The following is a 21,972-nucleotide window of genomic DNA, read 5'->3' on the forward strand; positions in this document are numbered from 1 at the left end:
TATTGAACATGTCTAGGAGCAATGATGTTAATAGACTGAATTACTGTGTCCAAGTTTTAGGCAATTGTGATTTAAAATTGTATTTGGATTAACGCTGTCAGTCAAGAAGCAAAAGTTTTCAAAGAAATAACAATGAAGTGTCTTCCATCATGTTGTTTTAGGCGGTTCCTTAAAGACTCGTTAAACCTCATCTAAAATTCATCTCATTATCACTTCATCAAAAATTAACCGTATGGTGTAAACAGAGTCCATTTCTCCAGAGCATAAGTCCACAGTGAGTGAAGTTTGTTTTCACCTTGTTTGTTTCTCAGGACATGTCTCTGGATGAACCAACCACAACTTTTACAATAGCGATGCATTCTTGCTGGCTAAACATGAAAGAAATGAGGGGACAAAGGCAGTGTATTGTGATATTGCTATATTCAGAGGGGCCTTAAAAGTTGAGGAATATGACGGACATTGGTACAGATTGAATTTGATATTTTTGTTCCCTGCTAGCAGCAAAATTCCCGTGCGGGCCTTTCTGCGTGGAGTTTGCATGCTTCTCTCCCCGTGTCTGGTTGGGTTTCCTCTAGGTGCTCTGGTTTCCCCCATCAACCCAAAACATGAACAATAGGTAAACCCTCCAGTCAGGTGATTCAGACCATGAGCCTGGCTCCACATCTGGAGATCTGTCCCTGTGCGCTGCACTGCAGTTGCCCACTGCTCCTCATGGGTTGCCCCAGCAGCATGGAAGGATGGGTCAAATACAGGGGACAGATATCCCTACGGGGACAATAAAGAACACATTAACTGCCTTAAATTAATAAATATAGAAAAACTGTTACTAGCCACGTCACTATTAGGCCTGTACACCAGGGCATCCCAAACTGTGTCCCTTTCCGGTTGGAGTTTGTCTTTAATTTCACCATCAATTTAAAACCTACACAACAAGCCCCCATTTATGTTCCATGCTTCTATGACTCACACAGGGTTAACTCCTGAAATTGATGGATGGGTCAAATCCAGGCAGATTTCCACGGACAAAGCTTGATTTATGGTCCTCAATGCTGTCTGTTAGTGAAATTTGGGCTTTCATATGTAAGGAAGTGGCACAAATATAATAAGAACGTATAAACATATGCTGTTTCATTTATTTTCATGTTTGTAACCAAGTCATGTCTGTTCTGTAAATCTTTTTTCTTTTTTTACAATGACCTGAGCATCGATGAAGGAAGAATATGAAGGAAGTATGACATAAAGTGGGATTGGTAGAGCACTTTGTATTCGAGGACATGATTCGATGAGCGGCATGTCCCTATGGGAGGCGTGCACTCAGATACTCAGATATCAGCAGAGAGAGAGGGGGTTAGTAGAAGGAATCAGGAGCAGGGAGCATCAACCTGTGACTGGTTTTAAGTCCGAGGACAGAACAAATGTACCCTCATGAGTTTAGTCTAGCTTTTATGTTAGTTTTTCCAGATGATTGTACGGTCTTTGATTAGAACTTCATCAAGCAGTCCTGAGTGCATTAAGCTGTAGTTCTTCACATGTATTTTGAACTTACCAATACATTGTATCTGTTGGGTTTCTTATTGCAGTATGTTTCTATATATTGTTTTATTTTACATTGTGCTACGTGCCTTATGTTGCAGTAATATAGTGACTCTTTGGAGTGAGTTATTTTTTCATTATAGCCGGACACAGTTAACCTTAAAGCAATAGAGTTGACAAAGAACAGATTTTTGTTTTACTCTAAGCAAGTCATGTTAAATTTTGCCTGTTGTATGACTGAATATATATTTTTTCTTTATAGTTTTATAGTGAGTATAGAGTTTTTTCCTTCTTTTGAAACATGCGTTAATGTTTTCTTATAACTCTGTAGTGTGTTGATGCTGTTAGATACAAATTTTAAAAGAAATCTCCAACATAGGACCTGATTATTGTTATCATTCACTATTGGACTCCACAAAGATATGGCTCTGCCTGTGTTGTATTATTACACCTGTCAGGGACTAATATTAGGACTTCTTATCCCCAAATTAAACAAAAGGAAGAAAATAGCTCTCAGTAATGCTGAAGTGAAAATGTATTTTATCATGAGTAATTACTGAGATGTTGCCAAAACATTAGCAACAGAATCTGCCATAAAATCTACTCAGTTTCTAGGTTTAATCTTTCTCTTTGGATCTTTGGACATCATGAATGAAGGTTTTTCTTGGTTCACTGATACTTTACGGGGGAAAGTGTTTAAGAGTTACATCTCCTCATCTGCTTCAGTGGAGTGTCATCTGTAGCTCATCACTCACAGGGTACGATAATGTAATAAAGCACCAAATATGAAACGTAAATATTAGATTTTTATTCTACTCTTTGCTTTAAAATGATCTGAAGTAGTTGGCATTGGGTTTGGGTGTTGACTGTGAATTTTCTTTTCAAATTTGAACTTGTTTTCACTTGAGAATGTCGAACAGCTCAGGGCAGTACTCGGGACAGTACATGTCCCTTGAGGAGCGCATCACTGTCTCCGTCCTGACCTCGGGGCCGTGTGCCATGTGCCTGGGTGTGAATGGCTTCATGCTGTGGACGCTGCGGTCAAAGGCGGTGTTCAGAGACATGTCCCGTTACTGTCTCCTCTTTAACCTGCTGGTCACTGACACGCTGCACATGACCATCACTCAGCTGCTCTATCTCCTCGCCGCTTCACGCACCTTTCTCCATATTCCAGTGTGCAGCCTCATCACGCTCTTCGCAGACGTGGCCAATGAGGTGTCACCTCTGACCCTGGTGCTGATGTCACTGGAGCGATATGTGGCCGTGTGTTTGCCTCTGAGACACGCCACGCTGGTCAGCAGCAGGAGGACGGCGGCGGGCATTGTGCTGCTGTGGGCGCTGTGTGTCGTGAACGCTTTGGTGCGAGTGGGGCTGCTGCTGGACTTCCCCTTCCACACGCTGGCCACTCTGATGATGAGTGACCACTGCAGCAGCCTGCTCCTCCGGTTCGGCCCTTTGTCCGCAGCCTACGACCAGGGCTACATCACCCTCCTGTTTGTGTTCGCGTCGGCGGCCATGCTGTGGTCGTATGTGGCGGTGATGTTGGCAGCACGCAGGTGTGCCTCCGAGAAGAGCATGAAGGCTCGAAACACGCTGCTCCTGCACATGTTCCAGCTGTTGCTCAGCCTGTCCTCGACCATCTACATGCCCCTTCTCCTGGCTCTGGCGCGCACCATGACACGACTCCCCTTTGTCCGGCTCCAGAATGCCCTCTATGTGCTCATCTTTATCTTTCCACGCTGTCTGAGCTCTCTGGTCTACGGACTCAGAGACCAGACAATCAGGGCCGCGCTGCACAGAGCCCTCCTCTGCAAAGCACAGTAACTCCAGCTGTCTATAGCAGGGGTAGTAGAGAGTCCTTAGGCCTTAAAGCAGTACTATGTAACTTGTTTACCTTAATAAATCCTTTTCGTAGTCCCTCTGGGGGTAATACAAGTGTTGATGGGATGATTGGGGGGGCTTTCATCTCCCCCTGGTGTCTTTGTCCAGAAAACCACAATTGCAGCTTTGCTGTCTACGGGTCGGAGGCCCCAATACACACTATTAGAATCACAAAGTAGAAGCTAACAGGCTTACGAGCAAAGCTAACTGCAGGCTAGCCTTTAAAGCCAGGTTTGAGTGAAAAATATCTCCATTGTGTAATTGGATGTACAATATCCCTCTAATCTTTTCTTTCAGCTTAGTATTTACTCTCACGGACAGTTAATGAGTAAAAAAATGCAACATGCTACGACACCCGCAGTGGCGCTTATGGCATCTAGGGGCATTAATTACTTAGTACTGCTTTAATTTTTTTTTTTAAACATGTCAGTGTGGGGTTTGTCTTTAGTTTTGAAGTTGCTGAAAAAGGTCTCTATGTGTTTCTATCTCTAATCAATTTGTTTTCAATTGCACAGTATCAATAGTAACATGCACAAAATCGATAATGGTAATTGGACAACTGCACCACTCGCGCCACAGTGCTCATATGTAGCTTAGGCTCGTGGTTTCTAGGGGGTTAGAAGTAAAAAGTGGTATGGGGGGGGGGCACTCCAAATTATGTGTATTTGTCTAAAATAATTTAAATAATTGATCTTTTAATGCGTTTGTGGGAGCTGTGGCCTTGGGCTGGGGGAGCCTGGCCTGTCTCCAATACTTTACAAGCGGAAATCATAAAGTCAAAGCGACACAAATGTTATTATTTACTGAAGCTGCGAGATGCTTTTTGTTTCAAGTTTGGCGATTCTTCTCTTTGTTTGTGGTTGAAAATGACATGACTCTTGGAGGATATCCCTTCTGATGCTTCTGGCCTGGATACCATTGATGTCAAAGCAGACCAGTTCAGTGGAAAAGTCCAGCAGGAAATGAAAACTCTTCAAAAAAACACTGGACAAATTAGACTAATGTGGAGTGCTACCATGTGGTTAACAACACGGTGTCTTCAATAACAGGCTGTGGTAATGGTCTTAAATAGAGCCTAATTAAAGAAAATATTTACATACTTTTTCAATGACGAACATGTGTTGCATATGATTCTTTTGTAAACTCCACATTCCTGCAGAGAAAGGAAGAGGCCTGCTGTTGATTATCAGTCCAAATACACAATCGCTCTGACCGCTAAGACTTCAAAAACACAACGCGTCCAAAAGTGAAAGCACAAATTAGCGGTTTCACAGGAACTCCGACTGTGCTGATTGAAAGCACAAAGGTTTTTATGTGTCAAGGCTAAATATTGGGTTGAAAGTCCAAAAAAGTCAATAGTTCAGGACATGAGGATCCAGGAAACAAACAATCAAGGGTGATGATCAAAAAAACAAAACAAAAAAATATTATTTATTCCATTACTCTTGTTTTTATTGATTAAAAAAAAAAAAAACTAAAGAAAATGCGTCTTCACCTCCCCTCAGACCTGACAGCAACATACACAGTAACCATGAATGTTCTGCAGTGTGGCTTTATAGGGGCACTTTACAACTTTTTATGTGGGGAAAAGAAAGATATTTGTGCTTATTTGACCTTGTAGTGACTGAAGATGGACGCTCTTACCAGAAAACCTACAAAACAATTGGCCCTGGGGCGTTGTAGGGACCCCAGTGATGGAAAGTAAAGGCACCATGCAGACCACTCAAACAGCCGCTGGGTCACTACAAGGTCACAAATATCAAGTTTCACATAAAAAGTTGCATAATGCAGCTTTAAATACACTGTCATTCCAGAATTGCGGTGAGTTTATTGATATTTCCACACAGTTATGAATTCCTCTATACTGCAAATGGCTAATAAACTGAATTTCTTTTCGGAAGACATTTAGGGACAATTTGATGTCTACAATCAATGTCTAATGCCCTACAAAAATTATTGAGTTTCTTTGCGTGATATGACTGGGACAGCAAGGGCAAGCAGCCAACCCCGATTATGAAAAAGAACTGTCCTTGGCTACTGTCCTTACCTCGGTGCGATTGTTCTGGAGAGAAAAAAAAGGTCTGGGAGACAGGAAAGTAAAGACATGAGAGGGGATCTGTGAGTTACATTATAAGCTTTCATAGATAGAGCTGCTACTATGAGCGCTGCAGCGAGTAGATTAATGTGGAGAGGGGGAATTGGGAGCTAAGGCGATGGAAAGAAGAGGTTTGGGCTGCTCTTTCAATTACATCTGTGGAATGTGTCTCAGGGGGCGTGGTCTGGACGTGGTACTGGCCACAGATTGGGTTAACAGACCAGGAGTTGGGAGTTATATGTACTTTACTTTACTTTGGAGTAAATTGTCCATCAAAGTATAGTGTTCATGTAACAAACTGTATTGCAAACTGTATTACTTTTGTTAAAAAAAAATCAATTTCCCTCATCACATTTACGATGGAATTTATCAGCAAATTATATTAAAGTGCATATGACACATTAGACACACATTTTGCTAAAACATAATTAACACGTTTACATTTAAGATTTTGCTAAAGCTTTCTTTAGTTTGGCCATTTTTGTGATGTTTATAGTTTCGCTTCCTTATTGGACACGGACAGGAAGTGACAAAGAAGAAGGTAAACAATTCTAAACTGAGAACCATTGACAACCTTAAGTCAATGGGAAATGAGTCAAACTGATGTGGAGCTTTATGTCACTTCCTGTGAGAAGCTTAAAAATTCGAATAAAAATGACTTTATGCCCAACATTTCATTATGTTATCCTTCTAAATAAGTATTATTTTCAAAAGCATTAAAACCTGCCATGTGCACTTTAATGATTTTTTTTTTACACATGCTTCTAATATTGAAAAATAAACATTATTTTTGGATTTCTATAACTTTTCTGTCTTTCCTTTACATGGAAACCTAAAAATTCAAAGGCTGTTTCCTCTAAAATACATTTTCTCACATCTCCAAGGGCGGCACGGTGGCGCAGCGGTTAGCGCTTGTGCTTCACAGGACCGGTTCGATTCCCACCTGGACGGGGCCTTTCTGTGTGGAGTTTTTATGTTCTCTCCGTGTCCCCCAGGTTCTAAAACATGTACAATAGGCTAGGCTACAATCCGTATGTTCATTAACATGCACTGTCCTGACCAAATAAACCAATAAATAAATAAATAAATAAGCACTTGCAGACATCAAATTGTCTAGTTTTATACTTAAAAGAATTGGTTAGGGACTAATTCATGCCCTCATTGTTTCTCCTACACTTTTACTCTCAATAAACAATACATCCATCCATTATTCCATTTTCTTCCAATTTTCCATTTCCGGGTCGTGGAGGCAGCTGTTGGAGCTGCCCAAATCACATAGCACCAGCCCCCCTGCAGGTGGTGGGTCCACAGAAGGATGGCCTCATGATTCTAACCGGGCCTGTTGGTCTCTCATAACCGCTTCTGAACCGCTCTTTGTCTGACCCGTCATGTAGGACCTGTTTGCCATTGGAGACCCTACCGGGGGCACGAAGCCCCGACAACAGAGCTCCAGGATCATTCGGGTGCTCAAACCCCTCTACCACGTTAAGGTGGCGGTTCCAGGATATATCCAAAATACCCAATTTCTAATATAAAAATAAACCTGGCTCTGAATATACAATTACAAATTTTGTCCCTCAGAATATCTGCAATTTTGTCCATCTTTATACATAAAATGTATAAAGCTTTTACTCGAGTACACTCAGTTTCTTGCTCCTTGCCCGCGGTGGGAGGCTCTGGGAACATCTGGGTTAGAGATTGCTGACTATAGGAAGCCTAATTGTCCAGATTATAGGAGAGCAGTGAGTGCAGGAATGGGCTGTGGAGGAGGAGGGTGAAAGAATGACCAGGAAAAATAAGCCTTGGTCAAATTAGAGGGGGGTAAATATGAGCTCGGGGCAGGACAGGAGGGGGTGGGGGGCAAACAAGATGGAGAAGGAAGTGTAGGGAAATCCAAGGGTTTAACTGAGATTAGGGTGGTGGTAATTTACAGAAACTAAACAGTAAATCTAGAGTACTTACCATTTGTACAAATAGTTTTCTTCCTATGACAAAAGTGGGACCAACGTTAAGGTTGGGGAGATCACATCTTTATTAAAAAATACATTTCAGTGGTTCAGTTGTAACTATGGCAGTACCACAAGCTACTGTAACATTTGAATTTACAAGTCAGCGTAAGCTTTTTCCAGAACCTGAGATAAACCAACATCTGCAATTTGATGGCTAGCACCAAATCTGCTGCCTTGTTTTACATGAATACACTAGACATTGCACTAGACTAGACTCTTTGTCATTGAGGCCCCCCCCCAATCCAACTCAAAACCGATGCATGCTTTTTGGTTCTGCTTCCACTCTAAGACTTACACATTAAGGGATCAACATGGTCAAATTTCAGCACCTTCGTTTTAAGCATTACTTCACTCTTTTTACTTTAAAGGGATATTTCAGGATTTTTGACATAGGACCTCATTTCCTAGTTATCCAGAGTGTTGTTGATTTCTGGAGATATATATACATATTTTTATTTCATGCAGTCCTTATATATGAAGAGTTTTGTGGTGCTAGGTTAATGCTAGGCTAGCGCATGTCTATGGTAACTGGTAGCCTGCATTAAAAACCTCTTCAAAATTATTGGATAGTCCTCCAAACGTTGCCATATCTGATTTGTAGAAAGCTTTTTGTGAATTCTACGTGTAATAATGCCGGCCGCAGGTAAACAAACTACTGTTGATCCGGTAACCTAGCAGATCACTCCGCCACTGCATAGCTTGCAACCAGGAAGCTGATGCTGCTCAATATTATCCATCCATCCATCCATTTTCTTCCGCTTTATCCGGGGCCGGGTCGCGGGGGCAGCAGTCTCAGCAGAGATGCCCAAACTTCCCGGTCCACACACACCTCCTCCAGCTGTTCTGGGGGGACCCCGAGGCGACACCAGGCCAGCTCGGAGACATAGTCCCACCACCGTGTCCTGGGTCTTCCACGAGGCCTTGTCCCACTAGGACATGCCTGGAACACCTCCCGCGGGAGGCGACCAGGAGGCATCCGAAATAGATGCCCGAGCCACCTCAGCTGGCTCCTTTCGACGTGGAGGAGCAGCGACTCTACTCCGAGCTCCTCCCGGGTAACTGAGCTCCTCACCCGATCTCGAAGGGTGCGCCCAGCCACCCTGCGAAGGAAACTCATTTCGGCCGCTTGTATTCGCGATCTTGTCCTTTCGGTCATGACCCAAATCTCATGACCATAGGTGAGAGTGGGAACGTAGATCGATCGGTAAATAGAGAGATTTGCCCCGACTCAGCTCCCTCTTCACCACGACAGACCGATACAGCGACCGCGTCACTGCTGACGCTGCACCGATCCGTCTGTCGATCTCACGCTCCATCCGTCCCTCACGCGTGAACAAGACCCCGAGATACTTGAACTCCTCTACTTGAGGTAAGGACTCCCCACTGACCTGAAGAGGGGAAGCCACCTTCTTCCGGTGGAGAACCATGGCCTCAGATTTGGAGGTGCTGATCCTCATCCCGGCTGCTACACACTCGGCTGCAAACCGCCCCAGAGCGTGCTGAAGGTCCCGGTTTGTTGAAGCCAACAGAACAACATCATCTACAAACAGCAGAGATGAGACTCTGAGGCTCCCAAACCGAACACCCTCCGGCCCCTGGCTGCGCCTAGAAATTCTGTCCATAAAAGTGATGAACAGAACCGGTGACAAAGGGCAGCCCTGGCGGAGACCAACACGCACCGGGAACAGGTCTGACTTACTGCCGGCAATGCGAACCAAGCTCCTGCTGCGGTCATACAAGGAACGGACAGCCCTTAGCAGAGGGCCCCGGACCCCATACTCCCGGAGCACCCCCCACAGGGCACCACGAGGGACGCGGTCGAACGCTTTCTCCAGATCCACAAAACACATGTGGACTGGTTGGGCGAACTCCCACGAACCCTCAAGCACCCGACGGAGGGTATAGAGCTGGTCCAGTGTGCCACGACCAGGACGAAAACCGCATTGCTCCTCCTGGATCCGAGGTTCAACTATCGGCCGGATCCTCCTCTCCAGCACCCTGGAGTAGACCTTACCGGGGAGGCTAAGGAGGGTGATTCCTCTGTAATTGGAACACACCCTCCGATCCCCCTTCTTAAAGAGAGGGACCACCACCCCGGTCTGCCAATCCAGGGGCACTGTCCCCGACCGCCACACGATGTTGCAGAGGCGTGTCAGCCAAGACAGCCCTACAACATCCAGAGACTTAAGGTACTCAGGGCGAATCTCATCCACCCCCGGAGCCTTGCCGCCGAGGAGCTTTCTCACCACCTCGGTGACTTCAGCCCCGGTGATGGCCGAGCCCACCTTCGAGTCCTCAGCCTCTGCTTCCTCATTGGAAGACGTGACGATGGGATTGAGGAGGTCCTCGAAGTACTCATTCCACCGCTCGACGACATGCCCAGTCGAGGTCAGCAGCCCCCCACCCGCACTGTAAACAGTGTTGGTGAAGCACTGCTTCCCCCTCCTGAGGCGCCGGACGGTTTGCCAGAATTTCTTCGAGGCCGACCGATAGTCTTCCTCCATGGCTTCTCCGAACTCCTCCCAGACCCGAGTTTTTGCCTCTGTGACCGCACGAGCTGCAGCACGCTTGGCCTGCCGGTACCTCTCAGCTGCCTCCGGAGTCCCACAAGCCAACAAGGCCAGATAGGACTCCTTCTTCAGCTTGACGGCATCCCTTACTTCCGGGCGCCACCACCGGGTTCGGGGATTGCCGCTGCGACAGGCACCAGAGACCTTACGGCCACAACTACGAGCAGCCGCATCGACAATGGAGGAGGAGAACAGGGGGCGTAGGGACCCGACCCTCTCGTTCACCGGGGTGAACTCCAACACGTGACGGCTGAGCTGGGGGGCAAACCCACCCCAGCCCGCCGCCTCTCCCCGCGGGCAACTCCAGAAAAATGGAGAGTCCAGCCTCTCTCCAGGAGTTGGGATCCGGAACCCAAGCTGTGCGTGGAGGTGAGCCCGACTATATCTAGTCGGTATCTCTCAACCTCCCGCACAAGCTCAGGCTCCTTCCCCCCCAGCGAGGTGACGTTCCATGTCCCAAACGCCAGAAGCTGCGCATGCGGACCAGGTCGTCGAGGCACCCGCCTCTGACTGCCACCCAGTCCTCTCCGCACCCGACCCCTACGGATCCCTCTGCTGGTGGTGGGTCCACAGGAGGGCGGGCCCACGTCGTCCCTTCGGGCTGTGCCCGGCCGGGCCCCGTGGGCAGAGGCCCGGCCACCAGACGCTCGCGTTCGGGCCCCAACCCCAGGTCTGGCTCCAGGGTGGGGCCTTGGCTGCGCCATGCCGGGCGACGTCACGGTCCTTGCTATTTCACTGTCCATAGGAGTCTTGTGAGCTGCTCTTCGTCTGAATGCTGCTCAATATTAGTTCTTTTAAATGCAAAATGGTTGGTATTTCAAAAATTATTCAGTCAACACAGACATTTATGTTGGTAGTCTGGCGTTGTAAGTGATTTGCCTCAGGTGCATGGTGCTTGGGTCAGACTGTTTTTAATGCAGGCTACTACTTACCATAGACATGCGCTAGCCTAGCACTAGCTTAGCACCACTAAACTCTTCAGATATAAGGACTGCATGAATTAGCAAAAATATAAATATCTCCAGAAATCAGCAACACTCTGGATAACTAGGAAATGAGGCCCTATGTCAAAAATCCTGAAATATCCCTTTAAGCTGCTCTGAGCATTCGGCTTCAAGAGCAGTGGCTCAGCATCTATTTTGCAACTATTGATTAACCTCCGCCTTAACCAAGTGCATTTTCTCCAGTTCACCTTTACCCAAATCCAAAAGGTTGCAGTCTAGGCCAGTGTAATGCCCCATTTCAGATCCAAGACCTACAAAACTCATCTAAATGGATCTTTTTCCTCACGTTGTTACCGCGTTATTGTCACTTTTTTTTTCATCGCTGTTTTGTTGCGTTTTTGTCACTTTTCTGTTATTCTTTTATGGCTTTTATGTTGCGTTTTCGTCACACATTTTCATCCCTGTTTTCATTTCATTTTTGGCGTTATTTTTGTGTTTTTTTCAAGAAGCTTTTAGATTTGGGTAATGCCAATGTGCTCAGTTCAGGTGGGGGATAAGAAGTGAATTACCCACATTTCTTGGTGGTACACTTTGGCCGCAGAAGACTGAGACAAGCATGGCAGCCAATCTGTGGCTACCTGGGTGAAGTGTGTGGCCCAAGTACCCAAAAACAGTATGCAATAGCTCGACTCAGGATTGGAACTGCTGACCACATGGATGAATGCACTAACCCAGAGGTTTGGCGTAGCTTCAGGACCCACATTAAACAGAATTATAGTATACTTTATAGAGAGTTCTGTTCAACTGTGCTTTGATCATGAGTGCAACTATCAAAATCAAAACATCAGCATCAGTTGTCATTTTACCACGTTAGTTAGTGCTTTTGTTGTTCATACTACTCCCCCATGTACCAAAGTTTCCATAGATTTATATCCTAAATTAAAAAAGCAACTAGCAGCATTAGATCATGCTGTGCCGGTGACCTTGCAAGGGCAACAGACTAAGTGTAAACAGTTGCTTAACCCATGACTAACCCCACAGTAATTCATCACGAGAGCCAGAACTAAACTAGCTTTAAATTATAGGGGCTGCAGTAGGAGCGCTCAGTGGGACGGCCCGTGTGCTGTGGGGGTCTGGAAAGAAGAGAAGTGTGGAGGAGGTGTCAAAGTACCCCCTTGTAAGAAGAAGAAAAAAAAAAACCCTTGGTGCTTTGGGATCTCCGGGATACTGAGGTTTTGCATTTGTTTCCCCTTAATTTCCGACAAATGTTACGTAATGTGCCCCCCCCCCTCAAAAAAAACAAAAAAAGGACTGCTGAAGGTATAAAAGTCCCGTGCCAAAACCAACTCTGGACTGCCGTAGTTGAATCTTCAGACAGGACGCAGGCTCAGAGCGGTTCACGCTGCTGCTTAATAACCACTAAAACAGCAGGACTTTTCCATCGCCTCATTCTTCTGCACATTTACTGTCAATTTCAAGTTCATATAAAGCGCTCGGGGCCTAGGAGCACTTTGTAGATTGAGATAATGACAATGCGGCCTTTGATGCATTGTTTCCATGGAGATTACAGATCGAGCTTTAATGCCAAATTGGACACAGGCCCGACAAAGTGACTGCTTTTGAAGTTTATGTTGAGATTAGGCTACATATTGTATACTTTATATTCTATACTTATACATTCCTTTCTTCCTTTGTAATGTGGAGATTGTTGTTTGATCAAGCTCTGCTGTCTGAAGTTTTCGAACATATAGTGCAAGGTATGGCCCCACCACTTGCCTTGATTGCATTTGCTTATTCTCTTCTCTCTTGAGGTCTTTTTGGCTTGGCTTAATCAAAAGTTACCTGGACTTTACTTGATTGTGTTAATCCTTAGTGACTGGCTTTCAATTTTCTCTTCTTAATTCAATGGCGAAACATATTTGTTGTCTCACCAATGCTTTTTTTGTATATCCTGGACAGCGACAAGAGGTATAAGAAAGAATGGGGGTGCAAAATGATCAAAAGAAGATGGGTGAGGCGGAGTAAACCGTGACCAACTAAACCAACGCCAAGTAAGGACACTGACACTTAACTAGTACTAAACCAGCTAAACCATGACTAAACCATTAAAGGGATATTTCAGGATTTTTGACGTAGGACCTAATTTCCTTGTTATCCAGAGTTTTTCTGGAGATTTTTATATTTTTTAATTCATGCAGTCCTTATATTTGAAGAGTTTAGTGGTGCTAGGCTAGTGCTAGGCTAGCGCATGTCTATGGTAACTAGTAGCCTGCATTAAAAACTTCTTCAAAATCATCGGGTAGTCCTCCAAACGTTGCCATATCTGCTTTGTAGAAAGCTCCTTTGTGAATTCCGGTAAACTAGCAGATCACTCCGCCGCAGCGTAGCTTACAACTAGGAAGCTGATGCTGCTCAAATAAAAGTTATTTCAAATGCAAAATGGTTATATTTTGAAAATAATTCAGCCAACACAGACATTTATATCGGTAGTCTGGTGTTATAAGTGATTTTCCTCAGGTGCACTGTGCTTGGGTCAGACTGTTTTAATGCAGGCTACTAGTTGCCATAGACATGCACTGGCCTAGCACCAATAAACTCTTCAAATATAAGGACTCCATGAATTATCAAAAATATATATCTCCAGAAATCAACAACACTCTGGATAACTAGGAAATGAGACCCTATGTCAAAAATCCTGAAATATCCCTTTAAACACTGAACTAAAAACTAATCCAGAATTAACTCGGTACTAAAGCAACACCAAGCCTGGAGTAAACAACAGCAGTCCAAGATAACTGCTGCAAGAAGAAGCTCCTGTTCTATTACGGTGCTACCAATAGACTGATCGTCCGTTGTTTGCTAATGAAGTCGACAGATGCTATGTGTTTTGGTTAGGACTGGCATCCCCCGTTAACTCTATGTGTGGCCCAAGTGTCGTTTTACCGCATTATTTGTACAGTTTGTCATCACTGCAGCGTGTTTGTTTGTGGTAGGCCTTAATTCATAGTCTCTCACCATCTGTGCGCCTCTGTAAAACTGTATCAAGTCTCCTCCACCAGGCTTCATGGCTACATGGCTTTGTGGAATAGTCTTTGGCTGTGCTCGCTCTTCCTGCATAAAGGGGGGGATCATTTTCGTGTTTGGAAAATCCTTAGTCAGGTTTAGAGGGGTTCAGTGGGGGTTGGATCAAATGGCAGAATGGTCACCACTGGGGAGTGTTTATATCTCTGGGTTCTAGCACTGTAATATATGAAGACCTTTTTTTCTGTATTAACTTGTATTTGACTTTTCCTTTTTACTTTATTGTGTATCAAGGGACTACATTGTTTAATATATTATAACATCAACTTTTTTGATCTTCAAAGCGCAAAACTAACCTAGAGTGTATAATATTACCAAGATCAAGTCATGTTTCAGTAATCCTGCATATTCAGTCCATCATCTGATCCTGTCTATGTCCAAACTCTCTAACCCATGCACGCTGATACCAATACACCATATATTTTTTTGAAGTTTTATTTATTTATTTATCTATTTTTCTATTAGGCATAATTCATTCCTTTCTAAAATGTCTATCTTGGACAATTTTAAATGTGCATCCTGAACTGAATTTTGATTTTGAAACATAAACTTCCTAATCTAATTGCAATGGAAATTACTATGAGATATTTCCCCTCAAATTATCCACAGGGTACCCCAACTCTCTCTCTCTCTCTCTGTGCCGTGAAAAGGTCAACCTGATGCATATGTGGTATTTCCTGTTTCCTCCGCCGCTGCGTGGCCCTGGAGCCAGCCACACACAAGAGAGCAGTTTCTATACATGTGTGGCTCACTTACTGTATAATGGCACAGCAATGGACAGTTTTATGGACACTCCGGCAGGTAGTCTTTTTCCACTATGCAACATGGAGCTATGCCTGCACGCACATGGGAACATAGCTTGTTACACTGTTTACTGTATGGGGACTTAATAAAGGGGATTTTACAACATCCTCAACATTTTCATAAGGTCAGATGTAACATTTAGTGCTGGAACATGGACCTAACCTGGCCATCAGTTATGGCTTTATTAAAGACTAGATCATTGGCAAAATGTGCAAGAATGTGTAAAAAGAAGCAAAGATACAAAAAACATAATAAAGCTAGTCATTCCGAATGGTTTATGCAAAGATAAAGTCCAAACTAATGATCAATGTAGACTCATGACCAACAGTTGACCCCTAATCAAATCTATTTTTAAATACAACCAAAATCTGAAATCAAATTCATTCATGTTCCTTTTCGTTTCTGAAATCTTTCAACAAAGTCTTCATCAGAACTGAATGTAGCGCAGGGCTTGACACTTAAAACAACTTTGATTTTTACAATAATCAAGTCTAAATGCAAGACAAAAGAGTTACTTAGGCATAACGAAAGCCAAGACCAGGTCTAAACCACAAACTTGACCAGGTCCAACCCTATGAATAAGTGTATTCATAACATTCACAATGGGACCCCACAGCACCGGGTGTCCCCTCTGTGTGAAGTTAAACCCAGAGCCTAATGTTTCCATTTGGCTGTAAAACGTTGCAGCTGGAGAAGCAGGTAAAAAAAAAAAGAAGGTGACTTATATGAAAAGAGAAGGGAAGGTTTAAGAAAGAAAATGGGAGCGAAAAGGAAGAGAAAGACAAGTGAAGTGAGACCATTCACTTTTGAAATTACTACTACTATTACTTAACAAAAAATTTTAAGCAAAACCAGGACTGTTGTTCTAATTCAGGCAATCTATTTTAGTACTGAATTTAATCAATGACTATTTTCTGTTGGATCTCTGAACCAAAGCTAAACCAAGACGAATGTAAACTCAAACTGTTTCAAATCGCTTATCAGACGAGGTCTAAAATACAGCTAGAAAGTGAAGAAACAACCGCAAGACTGCAAGAATTTGTGTTCCACGTGAGGAAGCCCATGTACCCACTCTGCATCTCTCAGAATCTGAGTGAAGCTGACAAACTCTTTCCACTGTCAGGATGCTGCGCTGAGGTTTGAGCCCAAAAATTCAGGGGACAGAGTGCGGTGCCGTATGGTTTTCATAACTTTCCCCCCTCAAACCCGACCAGAGAGAAGGCTTCCCAAAAAACACACTATTCTTTTTTCCTCTACGTCGACTCCCCCTTCCCTTTACTCCCCCATTCCATCTCTCTCTCTCTCTCTCTCTCTCTGTCTCTCTCTCTCTCCCTCTCCCCCTCTCTCTCTCTCTTTTCTGAGGGGTTCAGTCAGAAAGCCAGCGCTGCAGATGCTGTGGGCTGCCCCGGAGAGCACAGATGAGGGATAGACTTGGATATCATTTCTAGCTTTTGAATGGGACCGCTACTATTTTTAATTATTACAGCCATCAGACAATATTGAGGACTCACTGGACTTTGACCTGTGGACTTACCTGGATTTTTTTGTTCTTTTTTCTTTTCTTTTTGTTAACTTTTGTACCAAATGGAGTTAAGATTTTTGCTGAAACTGATGGCATGACTTTTGGGACCTGTGGATGAGTGGACTATTTATGGATTGTGGCCAACGTCTCTTCTACTATAAACTTAAGTATTTATTTTGCTAAATCAGCTTTATTTGATAGTCTTCATTAGAAGCCAAGAGAGACTGTTTATTTATCTGGCTTGTGCACTTCATAATTTAATGCCTGCTTATTGAATTGAAAATTGCGGAGGAAGATGAAGACCAGCAGTAGCAGCAGCTGTTTCTCTCTCTTGGGTCTGACTTGGCTCCTGTTGCTGTGTCTGACCCCTGGAAGTCTGGGTCAGGACAATCCCTCTGCTGAGCTCCGAGAGAGGGATGCCTTGTGCCATGAGAAAGGATGCTATGCTGTGTTTCTCCAGAAGAAGCCGTTCAGAGAAGCTGGGCGGAGCTGCCGGGAGAAGGGTGGGACTCTGGCCACAATGCACGACTACACGGAGGCGGGTGTGGTCCATGACCTGTTGTACCAGCTCGATGCCCCAGGACGATCCAGGCTTCGGCTCTGGATCGGGCTGCATCGACCCCCGCGACAGTGTGCCGCGACCAGGCCACTGAGAGGATTCGTCTGGGTCACAGGCAAAGTCTCTTTTTAAACAAATAAATTAAATTTTTTTAAAAGAAGGACGGCTTTTGCTGTCACATCCTGGTCATATCCGGCCAACTGGGCGATGTCAATCACCCATCACTGTGCGGGTGATTGGTGTGTCACGTGACTTGGTACCAGTATGGCGACCTCTTGCAGTGGCCGCTAATTACATGTCCAGAAAAGACCTATGGGTTTATTTGTATGCTAGGCTAATGGAGCACTCCCAAGGATCATAGAGACTGTGCGATAAGATGTAGCAAGCTAACAGTGCCGATGTTCACATCGTTTTAACTTTGCACAGTGCCCTCTTGATTCCAACTAGTGGAAACCCAGACCACTGGAAGTCCAAAGTACATTAAAAAGAACATTAAAAATACAACAGCTGTTCTACTGTAACATGCACACAAAAATAATACTTATATATATTTAATTGCACATGCCATTAGATTCGGTTTTGGCACCCTGTCTGTCAATGCCCTTTAACAGTATTGTGGTAAATGTCAACGTTTGCTAATAATAGACGTTCAATTCAGTCAGCATGCAGTCCGCTCTGTAGCATTTTGTTCAAATAAAGTGCTCTGTGTAAATATGGCGCTCTTCCTGTTCGCCTCTGGGAAGGTAATTAGAGCACTGTGCTACGTTAGTCATGACCTGCTGCTTCAGACTCGCGACGGTCTCTCTGCTTATTACATTAACTGCTTTTGTTTCTCAGACAGCACTGGCACGACACAAGAGCTACAACCTCCTCTGACCCAACTACAACCTCCCCCAAAAAAATCTGATATAGCCATTAGACCTGGCCCCCAGAGACCAAGATGTTTTTATTACTTTAATACTCAATCCAGGACTTGAAATAAAAAAAGACTTTTACTATAAGTTTTATTAAAACTGCAATCTGGAAAGTGAATCTAAATAAAATAAACATTGCCTATTAACTGAATTATTGCTTGAGCTTACGACTGAGTTTGCTTTGGGGCTCTCTTAAAAAGCTACTTATCTGTCTTATATCCTAAAATATTGGCTATGTGGAATTACATGTTTTCTTCAAAATTTTATGTAAATGGGTGTGCCATTATACACATATAGTATATGTCAGGTTGCCTGTCATACAAGTCAGTATAACTGAGTCTAGGATTACATTTTTTAAATTGAACATAGAAATGTGACATCTTGTCAGGAACTGATATTGTTCCTTGGCTAACATTTGCTATAACAATATTGGAATAAGTAGAGAAAAGTAAATAGAGCAGTCTAGAGAAAAGAGCTGTGCAACAACTAACAAAACAATTATTGTTTTAGAAATATATAACTTTTCCCAGAATACTTGGGGTTTTGATGGCATAATCCCGAGCTCTATAGATGGAGTTGTACCTTCTTTATCACATTTGTCATTTCATTCCACTTTAGCTTGGAACCAGCTGCAGGATTTAGAATTTGTGACCCATTGTAGGCTGGATTGTAAAAACAAGATTTTAAATCATACTATCTGAAAATACTAGTATCACTTACAATTCAAGATTTGGCAGGTCAATTCTACTCCCACCAATGCCCAAACAAGTCGAAAAGTTAGAGTTAAATAGACTCCCCTTTAAGACCACTGAATATATTGAAACAATAGTTGTGAGGCCCAACAAAAGATGAACAGTTATGAGTGTTATCAAAGATAAGAAAAGAGATTAATTGGATTTCTGTCTTTACAGGGGACCAGGATGGACAATACACTAACTGGCTCAAAGAGGACAGTCCTGGGACATGTGCGGCACACCGCTGTGTTGCCATGACGGTCCACACCTCCGAGAGCACACAACAGGGCGAGCAGAACTACCAGTGGCTCGATGGCTCCTGCAGTCTTGCTCTGGACGGATACATTTGCCAGTACAACTACAAAGGCATGTGTCCGCGACTTGGCGATGAAGGGAGAGGCCCAGCGATCTACACCACACCGTTTAACTATGTCAGCGCCTGGCTGAAGCACATCCCATTTGGCTCAGTGGCCACGCTCCCCTGCCCCCCTGACAGCTCTGATCCAGATGCCCTGGCTGAACAAACTGTTTTGTGCATGGAGAGGGATGACCAAACCGTGGGGTGGTCCAGAGATGGTCCACTTTGCTCCGTGAACAAAGATGATACAGACTGGTGCAGCAGGGACCACGGATGTGAGCATTTTTGCGAGAACGCTGAAACTGACTACTACTGCTACTGCGCTGAAGGTTTCACCCTTGACGAAGATGGCTATGGCTGTAAACTCGATCCTTCAAGTCAAACGTCCACTCCAAAATTGTCGTCTGATTCCGCCGGCGCCGGTCCCACCGAGCAGCCCCATTTGAAAGAGGTGTGCGTGGCTATGGGGTGTGCCTATGACTGCGCTGAAACACCTCGCGGGACTCGCTGCACCTGCCCTCCTGGATATCAAATGGGCTCTGACGGGCGCGAATGTAAAGACGTGGATGAATGCCGACAAGACCCATGCCAGCAACTCTGCGTAAACATCCCAGGGACCTTCCATTGCTCGTGCCACCCAGGATACCAGCAAGACGACGAGGGTGAATGTGTTGATGTAGATGAGTGCCTAGATGAGAACAGCTGCGACGGATCTTGCGAAAATACAATCGGATCATTCAGTTGTCAGTGCACCCATGGTTATGAGCTGGGGAGTGACGGGGAGTGTGTCGACATTGACGAGTGTAACGCAGAGACCCCCTGCCAGCAACAATGTGTGAACTTCATGGGAGGCTACCAGTGTGACTGCGATGAAGGTTATGATCTCGAATCAGACGGTCTGACCTGCACCCCTTCAAATGACGATGAAGAGTACTCAACTTTGACCCCTGATCCCATTGATTCAGTTCATGAACAGGATCTAGACCAAGATGCCGACTTGCCTTGGTCTACCTCCTTCACGCCAGACGCCAATTTTGAAGTTGAAACCAATTTCGATCCTGGTTGGTTCACGGAAAGCCCAGGATCCCTAGATCGCGGCTCAGATAATGACTTGAACCAATGGGATGTCCAACCACAATATCCCACTGTCCATCCCCCAACGCAAAAGTATGCCACTGGTAACGAAATTGGTACCGATGCAGAAAGTAAGCCCAAAGCTAACACACAAGGAGATGGCACAGGAGGGGCTAAAGAGTCACTGGCCATTGGGATGGGGGATAGTACGCAAATAGACACCCCGGGAGATGTCAGTGGCACAGCAGCGTCCGAATCAGCTCAAGGCAGACAGAAGCAGGACAAGAGTTGGCTGTTGGTTGCGTTATTGGTTCCTCTTTGCGTATTTTTGGTTATCATGCTAGCTCTGGGGATAGTTTACTGTACGAGCTGTGCCGTTGATAAGTCTCTTAGCTTCTCGGACTGTTACCGTTGGATACTGCCCACAACGCCCCCTGCACAGACGGATGGCAAACCACGAGCCTGAACCTTTGAGTCAACAAACTCAGGTGCTCCTCACAGATGTCCCACACAGATGTCCTAGACAGCTGTTAAAGTTTAACTAGAGCTGCCAATCCAGCCACTAAAATCTACCATTTGGATGAAAGAACCACTCTTTGCAGACAATTTTGTACTTTCTGATGCACACTCTCCATTGTAAATATTTCACTTTTCATGTTTTTCAAATTTCAATAAAATAAGTCTATAAAAACAAAACGTGTTGTTATTTTAGGTTTTAAGTTTATTCATCTTCACTAGGTGCTCATTGTATACATTGTTTTAGTGATTTGCATACAGAATGTGCAGAATACATAATCGTTTTGAAGCCACAACAAAACTCCAGTCCAGGACTACATTGTGAGTTTTAAAATAACTTCCACTATGGTTAAAATATTTCTGTGTACATCAATGAATTATTTAACAAACTCTCTGATTTCTCTCTGACTTTTGTATTTTTATTTGTTTGCTTATTTGGTCGAGACAGTGCATGTTAATGAACTCACATGGGACTCATACATGTAAACACACCATTGTAGCCATGGGCTAATTTCCATCTGTTGCCCTCCACTCGCACTCTCAAACACACTCCACCTGGCCTAATGTACATCTTTCTTTATAGTGGTAGGGGAAACTGGAGGAATCCTACGCAGATATAGAGAACATGCAAACTCCACGCCCGTCCGGCTTGGGATCAAACTTAGGATCTTAGTTGTGGAGCACATGTACTAACTGCTGCACCAAAGGCCCAGCCGTAGCTAATTTGTAAAGAGAGCGCAGAAAACAAGAATATTTCCGTCTGTGTGTGTGTCTATTATTGTGAGTTGTGGAGGCTGGAGCTATAGTCTGAGCACAAGGACATTCTGAACATAATTATTTTTACAGCTGGCATATATGAGTTCAAATAAATCATCAGTCAGGGTTGTGTCTAGGACCTGGTATGATTGGCCACCTCAGCTGCCACCCCACTGAGGGTCTGCCATATTATAGTATTACTATAGCAAATAAAGGGAAGTTACCAGAAAGCACATTGTGCAAGAATGCAGAAAGGAGGACATGCTCTCGATCAAGGGTATTTTATTATTTTAGAATGAATGGCCTCAGGGTTAAAAATAAGTAACTTTGATTTTGAAATCTCAAACGTGTCACATGACTAGCTTGTGCGGTTCGTAAGGCACGTGGTCGTTGAAACCTGGAAGTGTTTCAGCATAAAGGTTGTCAAGGGGTAGTTTAACTCCGCCACTACATTTGCCTCTAGATACGTGTTTAGCGAAGGGTTATTATACTACTATGCTACTTTCAATGAGCATCATGCGCCAAAGCTGTCTCATAATCAGAAGTCGTCCTTTCAAGGTGAAAAGGAGCTCGACGAGGATGGGATTCGAACCCACGCGTGCAGAGCACAATGGATTAGCAG

At 44.3% G+C, this 21,972-nt stretch overlaps 2 protein-coding genes across 2 annotated transcripts; both read left to right on the forward strand.

Annotated features, from left to right (window-relative positions):
* Window positions 1-2,442: 2,442 nt before the first annotated feature.
* Window positions 2,443-3,370, forward strand: LOC306970786 (odorant receptor 131-2-like; the record flags this gene model as incomplete). The annotated part of the gene is made up of 1 exon (XM_079566816.1): window positions 2,443-3,370. The coding sequence occupies one exon, from the start codon at window positions 2,443-2,445 to the stop codon at window positions 3,355-3,357; it is 915 nt and encodes a 304-aa protein (XP_079422942.1). The 3' UTR covers window positions 3,358-3,370.
* Window positions 3,371-16,829: 13,459 nt separating this feature from the next.
* cd248b (CD248 molecule, endosialin b) lies at window positions 16,830-20,700 on the forward strand. Its single transcript, XM_079566847.1, has 2 exons — window positions 16,830-17,113; window positions 18,824-20,700. The coding sequence occupies exons 1-2, from the start codon at window positions 16,960-16,962 to the stop codon at window positions 20,542-20,544; spliced, it is 1,875 nt and encodes a 624-aa protein (XP_079422973.1). The 5' UTR covers window positions 16,830-16,959; the 3' UTR covers window positions 20,545-20,700.
* Window positions 20,701-21,972: the final 1,272 nt, after the last annotated feature.

This window comes from Gobius niger (assembly GCF_951799975.1).
Source record: "Gobius niger genome assembly, chromosome: 11".
NCBI lineage: Eukaryota > Metazoa > Chordata > Actinopteri > Gobiiformes > Gobiidae > Gobius > Gobius niger.